The sequence below is a fragment of the Atractosteus spatula genome, chromosome 5, assembly GCF_055471065.1.
Source record: "Atractosteus spatula isolate fAtrSpa1 chromosome 5, fAtrSpa1.hap1, whole genome shotgun sequence".
Taxonomy (NCBI): Eukaryota; Metazoa; Chordata; class Actinopteri; order Semionotiformes; family Lepisosteidae; genus Atractosteus; species Atractosteus spatula.
Window position 1 is genome coordinate 38,979,309 of NC_142710.1, and position 13,798 is coordinate 38,993,106.

Below are 13,798 nucleotides of genomic sequence, written 5' to 3' on the forward strand. Positions count from 1 at the left end.
CAGGCTGTATAAAGTATTTTGAATTGAATTTGAATCTTGTAAAAAATATGATGTCTCCTGGAAAGGATGTCCCACACAAGTGTATATACAGTACAGTATAGTACAGTACCAGCCTTTTAGCTAAATATGGATACTCCGATTAGCAGCCCAATATCACGTTTCACTCAGTGTCACATGCAATAGGGATTGCAAAAATGCAAAAACATCAGAAAAACAAGAAAAATGATAATCTTGTAATGTCATGCTAATAATGCTATTATGGCACGTATGTATACCCCATGAATAGATCTACTATAAAGAAAGGAGATCTGATAATCTTCTTTATTTAAGTAATCCTGGACTACCGGAAGAGGCATACATGAGGAAGCCAAAGAAACTGTTTGCACTATAGATATGCTTACATGTATATACAACCCTGTTACAGACAAACATAGAAATATACAATGTCACTCACAGTTCCAGTAGGATTTTTTTTTACTAGCAAATAGCGGGCCGTTTAGAGAAAAACCAAAGCATAACTATCAGTGGCAAAAAAATGTCATGGAGAAGACACTTCACTACAGCAGAAGAGGGCAGATTGTCTTCTACTCAAATTATATCCCTTTGCTCTCTTATGACAACATTTTTATAAATATGTTTTAGATTTTGGTGATTAGTTTCCCTGCAGGCAAATCATTTACTCCATAACAAATTGATTAGGAGGGAAAATGTTCATCTGGTTTGCCCACAAAGAAAACTGCACCCACAAGTCACTGAATATGTACCCTGACATCACTGGCTTGCCCTCCATGTTAAGAATATACACTACTTGGGCATGTGCAAAAATACTGGAAAAAATCTTACCTTTTATGACCTGACAAAAAGGCATGTATTAGTCATACTTAAAAATATTTTTACATTCATTTTTTCAAATGAAAAATAACTATAAATCCTTTTTTGTATGTGGAAGACCCGTGGAAAGAAACTATTAATGACAACACAGTTAAAATTAACATAGTTCTTCATTTCTATGAGTAATAACTATTATCCCCGTTTTATCTGCTGTCTGTCTCACATTCATCTCTGCTAACTGTACATCTCATTTTACTGTTAATTTTAAATGACTGATCTTGTGCTTACAGATACTGTACGAAAGGACTCTTCTTATTTACAAATACCAGGAATAAAGCCTGGACTGTCTTGGAGAGGATTTGCTATGGTGATATTTTGAGCCATTAAGAAAACTGTAATGCATATTAGGCATGTCCATTATCAGAAAAAAAGATAAAAACATCTCCTTAGTTTTGGGTAAATAATATAGGTTGAGTACTTTGACACCTTTAAAGGAAAAGGCTGCCAGAGGGTCAGCCAATGTCAATACCTACTGTAATAACTGCTTTCTCAGTAGAATTAAGTACAAGCAAGCCTTTGGTCATTTAATATGTACTGTACATAGACTAAAGCCCACTGGGTCTCCATTAGAATACTGTGAAATTAATGCGCTTTCCCTAGATGCAGCTTGCATCTTGTAACCTGTAATGTGCATTGTGTTTATTATAACATTTCATTTTGTAACAGTTTACTATTTTTTATTCCCTTTTTTCAGTTTTAAATCTCTGCAGTAAACAATCTCTCATCTCTGCAGTAAACATATATACAGTAGTATTCTTGTCCACAAAAACAAGTGTGTTAGATTAACGCTGACATCATGCTAAAGAGTGGCTGGCAGTACTGTTCAGTGGCAAAAGAGATGATCCAGTCTCCCTCTTTTTACAACGTGGACGTTGGATCCCATAATTGTCTGTGGAGACACAAGCTTGGGCTGAAGGTAAATTAAGCGCTGGCTTCCTTAGCTGAAGTCTCTGGGAGCGCTGATTACAAGGTGACTATTCCAGTCAAAAACAAAGTTCATTCCAAGCAGATACTCGGTTCTAGCTGGTAGCTTTCTTTTCCCATTCCTGTGACAGAAAAAGTGGAACATGTAAACAATCTTGCCATTGGGGCCGAACAAACCTCACCTGAATTTCTGGAAGTCACCTGATTTATGGAAACATTCATGAAGAAATATTTGTTCAACACATCGTTCTAGTCTGTAATGAAAAAACTAAACCCATTGCATCCAAAGCGATATAAATTATCTTGTGGTAAAAGACAAGTATTCAAGCTGCATTTTAAGTTTAAAAAACACCGAGGTGATCAGATGTCTTTCAATCCAGTACACAAGCAGCAATATACGGTACATACCCAAGTAATAATTAGTATGATAATTATCTGATAAACCATAATAAATCATGTTTAAGTATACTTTTAGCTATACTTTAATTCTGCAAAAACTATAACATTATTTGAAAAGGTTACACACTGTCTTGGTGATAACCACAACTATACCATAGTAAACAATAAAAAGATAATTCTACAGCATATCTATCATGGTATTCCATGTTAAATGTTGTGACATTATATAATCAGGATTTTTTACTGAAACTACCACCGTAATTTTACACTGGTAAGGACAATTCCCCCTAGTTTCCTTAACAGGAAGCGTCTGATCTTACAGTTCTAGGTAGACATGAGCAGAGAGAGCAACAAACAAGTGGTAACCATCTGAGATACAGTACATCTTGCGGTTCTACCAATTCATTAAGGCTGTGTTAAGAAGTACTGTACAGTGATACTATGATGCACACTGATTTATTAAAGGAAAAATCAAATCTACGTTACAGTATGTAAGCTTAATAGGCTTTGAGGCAGCAGAGATGTTTTTGCACATTAAGTCCAAGAGCCTTACCTTTGCTTTCTGTAAGACATTCCCTTTGCTTGGCACCATGATTGATAAGGGTCTGTTCTTTAAAGCTGTGGCGGAGTTCACCGGTGAAGTTTCTCCATTGCATGGTGCTGCAGGTGCTGATGTGCATACAATGGGTTTTGCCTAAGACAAGGAAATCAGCTGTTAACTTGCTGTGTATTTGAACAGAATAAATGTTAGCTTCAATGTACAGTATGTATAATCTATGATCTAACAAATTAGAGAAACATTTTACATACAGTACATGACCATAAAAATAACATATACAGTGCATACTAGCAAAATTACTACATTAAAAAAATGTGAGAAAACATGCAGATTAAAAAAAATGAAACATTTTCAAAATTAAATATGAAACACTGCCATCAAAAAAAAACCCATTAAACACCACTGCCTCCTGATAATGGCCTGGGCAAGCTGGTCCCACTGATGCTCTATTGGATTCACGTCAGGAGAAAAAGCTGGATGCATACAGATCTCAGCAATGATGTCTCAGAGTTTTGCCATTGTAACCCTAGCTGTGTGTGGTCTTGAATTTTCATCAATGAAAATGAACCTGCTTTGCCTTAAGGAATGGAAACAAATTGGCTTAAGCATTAACTTGTCAATCTGCAGAGGTGAACTTAAGTGGAAAGAGATTCCTTCAAACTTCATCACATTCCCACTGACCAATTGGCTTGAACAATGCATAGATCAACATAATGTACATCATACTGTATGTCCCCATAAACATTGTTTTCAGCCATCAAACAATTTTGTCAAAAACAAAAAGGCATCCATTGGTGAGCAACCACCACTCTCTCTACTAATGCCACCCTGCTGGTGGATTGCTTATTTCTTCCAGGGACTATTCGTGTTGAGGTCACTACAGTGTGAAAACAATTATGCAAATGTATCGGATGAATAGAACAGAACAGGCGTGGTTACCATCTGCCTGACAGGATTCGGTCTTTCTCCAAAACACAGTATCCTGGTTTTTATGGACTAGCTGCAGAATACCACACTCCAGAGACAACATCTCTCACTCACAGGACTTCTTCAGTCATGCTTTAGCAACCAGGTAATTTCCTTAGAATGGGATTGCATCTTTTGCTGTTCATGTGTTTAGGTTTTTTTTAATTGAAATAGCATTTGTAATAAACTCATTTTGGATATTTTCAATCAAACACTAAGCGCCTTGTACAGTATGTTTAGGAAATTATATGACTCGAGCTCAGTACTTTGTTATCCAAAGGAACGGTACAACTCAAACAATAAGTAAACCAATCTGCTCATAATGTGAAATGTAAATATTGTTTATTTTATGTGCCCAATTAGCTATACTGTAGATTGTAAAGCTTAGGGTTGTGTGTATTTAGTTACTCTGTATCAATACACTGTATATGACTAGTACTGGGTTGATTTCACAGTACTGTGCATGCACACATTAAAAGTAATGTAAAAAGTACTGAGCACTAATGCAACTAATACCTTTTAAAACCTAAAGTGATTCAATAACTTTAAACTACTTTAAAAAAAGCAAAGTGAATGGAAGAAGGAATGGAAGAAGAAAGAATGGAACAAATACTTCTTTGCATTGCACACCAGTGTGACACTGGAGCCCACCGTGTCTAAGAGGACGCTGTCCACTGCGGTGCCGAGAATGAACGGCCCTGACTCTGCTTTCTTCAGGTTCTCTTTCACGTCCACCAGACTGAGCTCCAGGTCAACCCGTCTCCTCTCCTCCTGCTTGCACTCTTCCTCCAACTCCTTAAGCCTCTTCTCCAGCATCGCCGAGTCTGCAGGTTCTTTACCACAAACAGGAGCACACATCACTGCTGGGCCACTGCCCCACTGAAAACATTCTGGTCTCCTTTTTTCTCCAAATGATAACAGGCAGCACAGTCAATAATATCATCCCAGTTACTAATAAATAACATTTTTTTCTCCTTGATTAACATGAAACTATCAACTATGTGGACAGCAAACTATTTATGAGACAAGTGTGCATGGTTCTTATCATCCCTGGTACAAGGGCTGTAGTCATAAGGGTGTGTTGTTTAAAGATTGGAGATTCCAAACTGGAAAGAGAAATAAAGAAAAACAATGGTTGAATTCTAATCCAAAAACCTGACTCTTATTATATGACAAAAAATATTTTTGATGAAGTCTGTATTTATTAAATACTGTACACTACAATACCATCAGATTAACCAAAATACACTATTTTTTCATGATTTTGAATAGTTTCTGTTCCCCTGTCCTGATCTGTGCCTTTTAATAATATTATCCCTCACTAACTTTGATTTGTCCTTAGTTCTCATGGTTGAGCATTTGCTTGAAATTTCATAGTTGACTAAGGAACCTCACTATAATACAGTAGTAAATCTTAATTGCTACTTCAATACTGCCAATTGTCAATTGTAAATACTGCATGTCTTAAGGCAGCTAGATCTTAAAACTGTGCAAATGTCTGATTACTACAGCAAGACACTATACTGTATATTTTATCTTATGGCCATCTGTTTTATAACTGCCAATTGATATCAGTTGTCTCGGCTCACCCAGCACATTGGCGCTGCCTTCAGCTGATGTGGGAACACACTGACAAAGAATCAGTAACAAAACTGTAAAACTATTTCTTTTTAGCAACTGGACACTTTAATTTAGAAATTAAACAAATGGTCTTACTTAGGTCTTAAATTAATACATATATATATATACTATTACAGATTAACAATTCTCTTTTAGCTTTTAATTTGTAACATTACATACTTTTTGAATATTTAAAAAAATGTTGTTATAGCTAACTTTTAAAAAAACAGAATTGATTATTTTATCATCACACAGGATATAAGAAATGTTACAGACTGTATAACAGCTTGCTTGTCGATTTGTAAGTGAGTGATAATATTTGATCTCTTTGTTCCTTAAAAGCTGGTGAAAACAAATTTACAACACATCTTGCAAAACATAATTCTTAATGTTATTTAGACTACTGAGGCCTTCTTACAACTTGTGTACAGTATGTAAGTGGTGAACTCTTTTTAATGGATCAAAGACTTCAGTCACACAGTTTAAAAATGAGCTATGTTTAAAATTTCTGAAACACAGGGCCTAGATTTAGTGAGATTATCTCCATTGCAACACTGCCTATTCTGAGAAAAAAGCATGATGATGTTTCACAGTCTTTCCAGATTTATTTTTCAAACTCTACTTTCCAGAACAAGGAAACCACAGTTATTATCCCTGTAATATTATCTGAATACAATCTGTCCAGTGAGTCAAAGGGATTAAAAACATCTTACAGTCTTGAGACATAAAAAAGGACTCAAGTGCCACTCAATGTGGTTTGTTTTTCACTAGTAAATACTGTAGTTTCAAATAATTGAGGGGATACAAAAGACCAGTACAACATGACATACAGAATTATCAGAAAGCCCCTTATTCCCGGTGAAGAGAAATGATGCATGTCTCAAAGCACAAGGTGCAAGGAAAGACATATTGTTCGGGATGCCAACCTATAACAGGGAGTGCGCACACACAGACAGATGCACAGAAAGACATGGGGCAATTTAGAGACACCAATTACTGTATGCCATCCAGCATGTCTTTGGAAGGTCAGAGGAAACTGGAACAATGCCATCTCACTCAAACATGGGAAGAATGTGCACACTTTTCACAAAAGCAGCTCCTCACTGGAGTCAGACCAAGGATTGAAGAGCTGTGAGGCAGCATGGTGGCTTGGCAGTTGCTTATCATAAGATGATCCTTTTCGTCACTGCAAAAGCCGCACTAACAGGGCAGAAGAAGCTGTTGCTCCACAGTACGATAACGCACTAGTCACACTGTATCGTATACAGCAATGGAGACAGTCTTATATAAGGGACAAGAAGGACCTTCCAGTTCCTCCTGAGAAGCTCAGGCCTGCGCCTCGGAAGAGGAGGTACCTGCAGAGGCTGACATGGCGTCCTTCAGCTCCCGTTTTTGCATGCGCAGCTGTGCCAGTTTGCTGCGGATCTGTTCTTTGTCCCTCTCTAGCCTGTCTCTCTCATCTGTGAAGCGGCGGACCTCGGCTTCAGTGCGGTTTTTTCCCAGCTTGGTCTCGATGGAACCTGTTAGTTCAATTGAAATATACTGTATGTGTATGTGTTATCATTAGTACCTTTCCGTGGTGAGCACTAGAGCACAAGCCTTGATAAATCCAATGAGGACAGACAACATAGTTAATATACAGCTTTAAACTTAAAAAGTAATCAAGTAATTAATACCAAGTAAAAGTATATTCATAATTAAAATCAGGGTTTGCATATGCAAGTGCATAGGGACAACGTAGACACATCAATTAACCTGGCCAGAACAGGATGGTGTAAGGAAACTGGTGCACCTGGACAAAATTCCGTGTGAATACAGGGAGAACATGCAAACTTCACACAGAAGGCTCCCCGGTGTGGAATTGCCTCTAACCACAATATCATGTCCACAAATTACAAGTATTTTTAGAGAGACAATGAGACACATTTCTCCTTTGCCAGGCTTTGTCAATGAAATGGCCTTTCTGAGAGATCCAGTTAAAAAGCCTCACTAATGTCTGTTATTCTTTTAACTCTCAAGCAAAAGAAAAACAATAAGTGCTAACAGACAGTGTAACCTGAGATAAGAGGTTGCAAGTGTCATTCATAAATGTTTGGCAAATATGATCTATTTATAAAGTACTGATACAGTGATATATTAATTGACTGGGGCTGTGTGATCTCGTAGCCTGTTCTATTTTACTCTACTAAAAGTTGGTTTATTGTCCAATATAAAGTATAATTTTACAACCCCTTGTCACATATACCTGCTACTGTCAGCCTGGGTTTTTCTGGAGTCTCCATGGTTATTTTCACAGGCTGAGGGCTAGGCACAGGAGTCCTCTGGGGTTCATTACTTGGAAAGGTGATTTTCTGGTGCTGTGATTGTATTTTTATGGTGGCTATTGGAGAAGACCTTTCATTCTCCACAGCCGGGACAGCAGCGCTGGTTTTAATGGTGTTCCTGCTTTGCGATGTTTCAGGATCATTCCTAGCTTGCAAATCCTGTTTATACATAAAAGAAAACATAATCTGATAAGATCTGGATAGGATTAGAATCTGATCGATAAGGGATGGTTATGCTTGGGAAATAGAATGCTAGAGGCACAAAGAAAAAGCTTTTCCACCCAGAAGTAAACAAACCTGCCTGTAGAATAACAAGAAGAATACCCAGAGAAAACAAGATGTGTACAGTAATTATGTAAAATAGAACAAAAAAAAACAGAACAGAAAAGGGAATAAGGATAAGACACTAAAGCCTTTCAGTTTATTAAGAATCAATGCTGATTTAGTTTTTATAAGGCCATCATGTTTTATGACATTTTATAACACTTTTCAGTAACAACATATAACCTTACCATTGTCTCAGACAAATACCAGCTTATTTTATTTTTATCCTTATCTTGGCTGGTGTCAATGCACAACTAGCAGCTTCGCTTACATGGTCCAGTGGAAACCATGAGGAAAAGACAATATCCTGTCTCTCCAGTTTCATGTATCAACTCTTGATACTCGCTTATCAGTGTGAGTTTCTCTGAGCAAGTTTACAAACCTCTGTATGTTCTTTTGTAAAGATAGAGCTTAACACTAAGATTATACTGTAATTCATTCTGCTCCAGGAGAAGGTGATGTATAGTAGGTGATTTTTTTATCTAGTCTCCCCAACCTGCTTTTGGTACAAGTGCTGATTACAAGTGAAATTAGGAGTATTCTATTCCTCAGTCTATCTGTTCATGCAGACTTTGATATCAACGTTGGTTAGTTTTTCAGGCTTCATATCAGTGATCACCTATTTAAAAATGATAATCATACTAATCATACAGATCTAAATGCAGAAAACTCCAAGTTTTTATTATCTGTTACTTTAGAAAGCTTTGGCATAGATATTACCATGGTCTTAAAAACTCACCATGCTTGTCTTTTCTTCAGGTTTACGGTCTACATCCTCTGTGTTCTTGGGTTCCTGGGGCTTCTCTGGTGGCCTCTCTGGGAGACTAGGCTCTCTGGCCATTACTGGAGAGCCCAGAGGTGAGGCTCTGCCACAGGAGGTATGGAGGAAAGACTTCACAGGTATGAGGTCCAGGTAGACTCTGTCAGCATCCTGCTCAGCACTCGTGACTTCACTGATGGGCTCCTGGCAGACAGTGAATGCCATAAAGAAAATCCAAGCAAACAATGCTTTAATCAGCACATGAACATAAATTAAGTCTACAGACTTCTGTGTTTATTCAATATAAAGTACTGCAGCAGAAATCAAAATCTGTAGATTTTAACAGTGCTCTGCCATACTGTAAAAGATGACAACAGAAAGAGATGACACAAGAAAGGAAAACATTTGGTCAATCTGGTCCATTAGGTAGTTAGTAACTTGACTGATACAAGGATCTCAACCAGCTATTTCTTGAAGGAAGCGACTGATTGGTAAAGATGTGCCTTCCTGTTCTCAGTTTTAATTGCACTTCCACAAGTTTCCTCTTGTATCCTCCGACGTATGAAAATTATTCATATGGCAGATGTATTTTCTTACAATTAATTGCACACAAACAAGAAAGACACTGTTTTAGCTGTGGAACACACACCCAAACAAGGCTCCACAGCCGAAATGATGTGTCAGAAAAAAATTGAAATATTTCCTAGACCAAATAAAGTTACCTTATATATTTATATAACTGCAGAGTATGGTAAGTTCAACATGTTTCCTAGGTGTTAAGTATATAACGAGTTCAGCTAAAAAAATGTTAGTATTGGAAATGGAAAACATATTACCTCCTGTTCTGGTACAGCCACATCATCATAAATGTCATCTGGTTCGTTAGGAATGGCAGGTAGATTGTCTGTGTAAGCATTAGGTTCAGAGTATCTTCTCTGCATGAGACTGAAAAGACACCAAACAGGTTAAGAGGGCTTAATCACATACTGTAGTGTAGTGTAGTGTAGTGCAGTGTACTGAAACTACATCATTGGCATAACTATCTTTTTTTAAAGATAGTTATCTTTAACTATCTTTTATAAAATCTTCACAGGTAGATTCAAAATAGACATTCACTCTACTTCGTATTACTTCAGAGCCTCAACATTTTCTATTATTTATCCATACCATAATAAAGAGATGTTATGAAATGTTGTGACTTTTTTTTACTAATTTTCTCTGCTGTCTGGAATTAGCTTAAAGTCAGTTTGGGTTCTGCTAAAGAAATTAACCTCTGCACAGACACTACATTTTTCCCTTTGTTAGAATTCCAAATGAGCAATGTCAGCTGAACAGCAGACTTACTACATAGATGTCTTTGCTGCATTAACAATGCAGGATATCCTCTCAGAGTCGACATAATCATAAGTGAGCTCCTCTGGATCCGTTTTGGACCCAGACTGTGACAACAGCAGGCCAAGCCAGTGTCCCATCTCTGCTGAAGATTTTGCCTACAGAAAAGAAGGGGTGCTCAGTTATTTAAGAGCTGTGTAATTACTTAATTACTATGAGAAATGTTTGTAAGACTTTCAAAAAGCCAAGCTACAGATGCAGCCATTCAAAATGCGCGGTACAAACCCGCGGTACAGTAACCTACCCACAAGCCACCATGGGGCACTGGAGGGCACCGCGGTAAGTGATTGGCTGGCCAAAATGACCGACAGGGGCACTCGTGGTGCATTGGTTGGTAGTGAAAAGATTTAATCATTTAATGTCTTTACTGTGCACATTTTAATCTGCTTAGTTTTGAATATTTATATGGAATTTTACCACTAAAGGGAAATTTTAGTAGCTGAGCATAAAAAGAAGAGGAGCATAACACATCTGAAGGTCATAAACGATATTAATTTAGGAACATAAACATTACTGTATGTACGTAAACTGTACTGTGTATGGCTGGTCTTGGTAGTTTAAAGAAAAAATACACACCAGTCTTCCATTTCTCCCTAAACATTTTAAGCATGAAAGTTACCCAAATAAGGTACCCAAATATGCGATTGCTGTATAGAATGAATTTTAATTTTAAAAAATTATTTAACACGAAAATTAAGCTGTTTACATCTTCCGCCTGAGAACAGCCACCCGTTGCTACCCAACACAGAAACACAGCCACTAACTAGCAAAGAGAGGACATTAGCTAGTCAATATGATAAAGAAATAAATGATTATTTTGTTTATTTCTTTTGCACATTTATTTGAACATTTCCATCGATTGTACAAGCACTTGGAAACTGTCCAATCCCTAGTTCATCAGGCATTTTCTTTTACGCTGCGGGCATTCTCCCGGTCTGGCGCCGGTCTGTGTCTTCTAGGATATAATGCCAGCGAACTCTTGTTTTTATGTCCACTATAACAGACAATCTCCTTTGCTTTTAACCGAGCGTTTAATAATTTCCTAAAATGAAAATGATTTACTTTATTTCCCTCACGGGATCAATAAAAGTATCTATCATCTATCTAAACTATGGGACATAATTCTGGGGTCTCCCCATACCAGAGATTATGGTAGGGCTTCAGAATGGTGATTGGCTGACACCATCTGACACCCCTCTGATTGGAGAAAAAAGACGTGCTGGTTTGCTATACATACAGTACTGTACCAGGAAGAGGATTTCTTTCTATTTGAAATGTGTATTTTAAAAGTTTAAGAAGTAAAAACCTTACAGCGTACACAGATTTCTAAACTGATCAGGATCGTTATCTTTGTCTTATGCATAATAATTTTCACCGCTCTGTCCAGCAAATTAATAATAAACTTTATTTTATATAGCGTTTTAAACGAATAAGTAATTAGACTGCTCATAAACCTAATAACTTATTCTACATAAACAGAGCGTAATTGCTCTCTGAAAATGCTTTTTCTTTTTATTTAGGCTCAGATTTCAACTATAGATCGTATTATTAATAACCATAATAACAACCAACCAACAAAAACAACCATATAAACATAATACCAACCAAAAACATAGATAACAACCACAATACAAAATCAAATATATCAAACCATTATGCTCTCGCAAATTCATCCAATTATCACAATCCCGCCCCTTATGCAAAACCAAACTCTCCTCCCATCCCAGTTTATCCTCTTTATCATAAACAAAATCCACCTCAATTTTCAACATAAAGCATTACACAAAATCAATACTTCAACACTCCATACTCAACAACGATAATTCACAAACAGCCAGAACATGTAACTCCACATTCCCAAATAGACCTCATTTCCATAGCCCCGCCCCTTATGCAAAACCAACATCCCTCCACTGTTCTCTCTCTCCCCTGGCATTTGTAATCGTTTTTATTTTCAAATAAATTTTAGCAAAGTCAAGTATTTTAAAAATCTTAAGATTTCTATATTTATGTCTTTATTTAGTGGTTTCATTAGTGACAAAGGCTAAACTTTCTTGGAAAAATGTCTTTTATGTTTGCTATTAATTAATTTAGGGCTAAAATATGTTCACTGTCTTCCAATGAAAGAAGGGTTCCTTTCGCCGTTGTCGGGTTGACATTAGAAGCTTGCCACGCCCGGACTGTTACACCAACGCATTAGCATGTTAAAGCGATTTCATTGAGGAGCCTAGCTTTCTTAACTAGTAAGTACTGTACTTACTGGGTTTTTGAGGGGGGGAGGTGTCTTTCGCTGGAAATCTCGCCCCCTTCTACTTTGAAAATACCTGTGAAACCGGTTTAATTCGTCACAGCCAGCACTCCCGCAGAAAGGGGGGTTGTACTTGCAGTGTATACAGTAGATGGGAAAGCCAGAGCCGACCTCTACACCGCCCACGTGTTATGCTCTTCGTTAATGTCTAAGCCGGAACACATCATTATATCTCATTTTGTATTTCTTAAAAAAAAAAAATCGTTTGCCCAGCCTAACAGTATTGTTGTTATTGTTTTTAACCTGTAAAGGCGCCATATACAATAAAGTTCATTATTACTATTGTTAATTTGCTGGAGAGAGAGGTGAACATTATTACACAGAAGACAAAGATAGTGGTTTACGTTGCATTGTGCATTGTGCTGCTGTAATACAGTTTTAAATAATTAAAAGTCTAAACAGTATCAGCTTTATTTATGGGTTTTAAATAAAGGTGATTTAAACGCGATTTAAATCAATATAAATGTATATATTGTAACGCATAGGTGACTATTCATTGTTATTAAAATGACTTAAATTCGATCATGTTGTGATATTTAGAAATATACATTTGTTTGGTGCGAGTGAAGTTTTATTTAATCTCTGAGCCATACTGATTCTTATGGAAGCCAGTTTCCGCCAGAGAGTAAAAAAAAAACACACTATGGTATTCTCTCCGATGCAGTGCAGTTAAAAACATATCTCTGATGCTGTTCCTAAATGAATATCGTTTATGACCATCAGACGTTTTATGCTCCTTTTCTTTTTTCCAGTGGATTGAACAGGGAGAGGCATTTCATGATGTACTTTTCACTGATGAAACAACAGTGGCTCTGGAACAGTTTTCAACCATGTCGTTTTATAAAAAGGGGAGATATGTGAACAAGCAAAACCCAAAACAAACATGTATGCCATACAGCGTACGCGTTACTGAAGCTAAAAGTTTAGCCTTTGTCACTAATGTAACCACTAAATAAAGACATCTAGAAATCCCTACGTTACAGACTGTATATGGCTGGTATTGGTAGTTTAAAGAAAAAATACACACCAGTATTCCACTTTCTCCCTAAACATTTTAAGCATCAGAGTCTTACATGTGGTTATTTCGGAAACGTTTGTACGTGCTCCTTCTGACCATGTTACTGTTTACTGTTACTGACCATATTAAGTTTAAGTGCCTGTGGGCACTTTTCCTGTCCGTGGGGGGCGGGGGGTGGACCGTCTTTCATGAGAAGGTTAGTCTGTTCTACTCTGAGAATGTAGAGGGGGTGGAAAGTGCCCGCGGTCATTTAATTAGTATTAAAATTCGCACTGATTCCCTTGCGAAGATACGGACATAGGAATATTTGTGC

The 13,798-nt window shown here is 37.2% G+C and overlaps 1 protein-coding gene across 4 annotated transcripts in view; it reads right to left on the reverse strand.

Annotated features, from left to right (window-relative positions):
• Positions 1-307: 307 nt before the first annotated feature.
• The window catches only part of afap1l2 (actin filament associated protein 1 like 2), an 84,448-nt gene continuing 70,957 nt past the window's right edge, over positions 308-13,798 (reverse strand). For 2 of the 4 annotated variants that reach the window (XM_088917725.1, XM_088917724.1), the window contains exons 12-19: positions 10,112-10,257; positions 9,604-9,712; positions 8,747-8,971; positions 7,605-7,842; positions 6,715-6,879; positions 4,391-4,572; positions 2,768-2,908; positions 308-1,937 (exon numbers count right to left, since the gene is read on the reverse strand). In XM_088917725.1, coding sequence (XP_088773851.1) covers positions 1,911-1,937; positions 2,768-2,908; positions 4,391-4,572; positions 6,715-6,879; positions 7,605-7,842; positions 8,747-8,971; positions 9,604-9,712; positions 10,112-10,257 — 1,233 coding nt within the window. In that variant the 3' untranslated portion in view covers positions 308-1,910. Of the gene's footprint in view, positions 1,938-2,767; positions 2,909-4,369; positions 4,573-6,714; positions 6,880-7,604; positions 7,843-8,746; positions 8,972-9,603; positions 9,713-10,111; positions 10,258-13,798 lie in introns of all 4 variants that reach the window. The other 2 variants (XM_088917723.1, XM_088917722.1) reach the window with 1 other exon arrangement.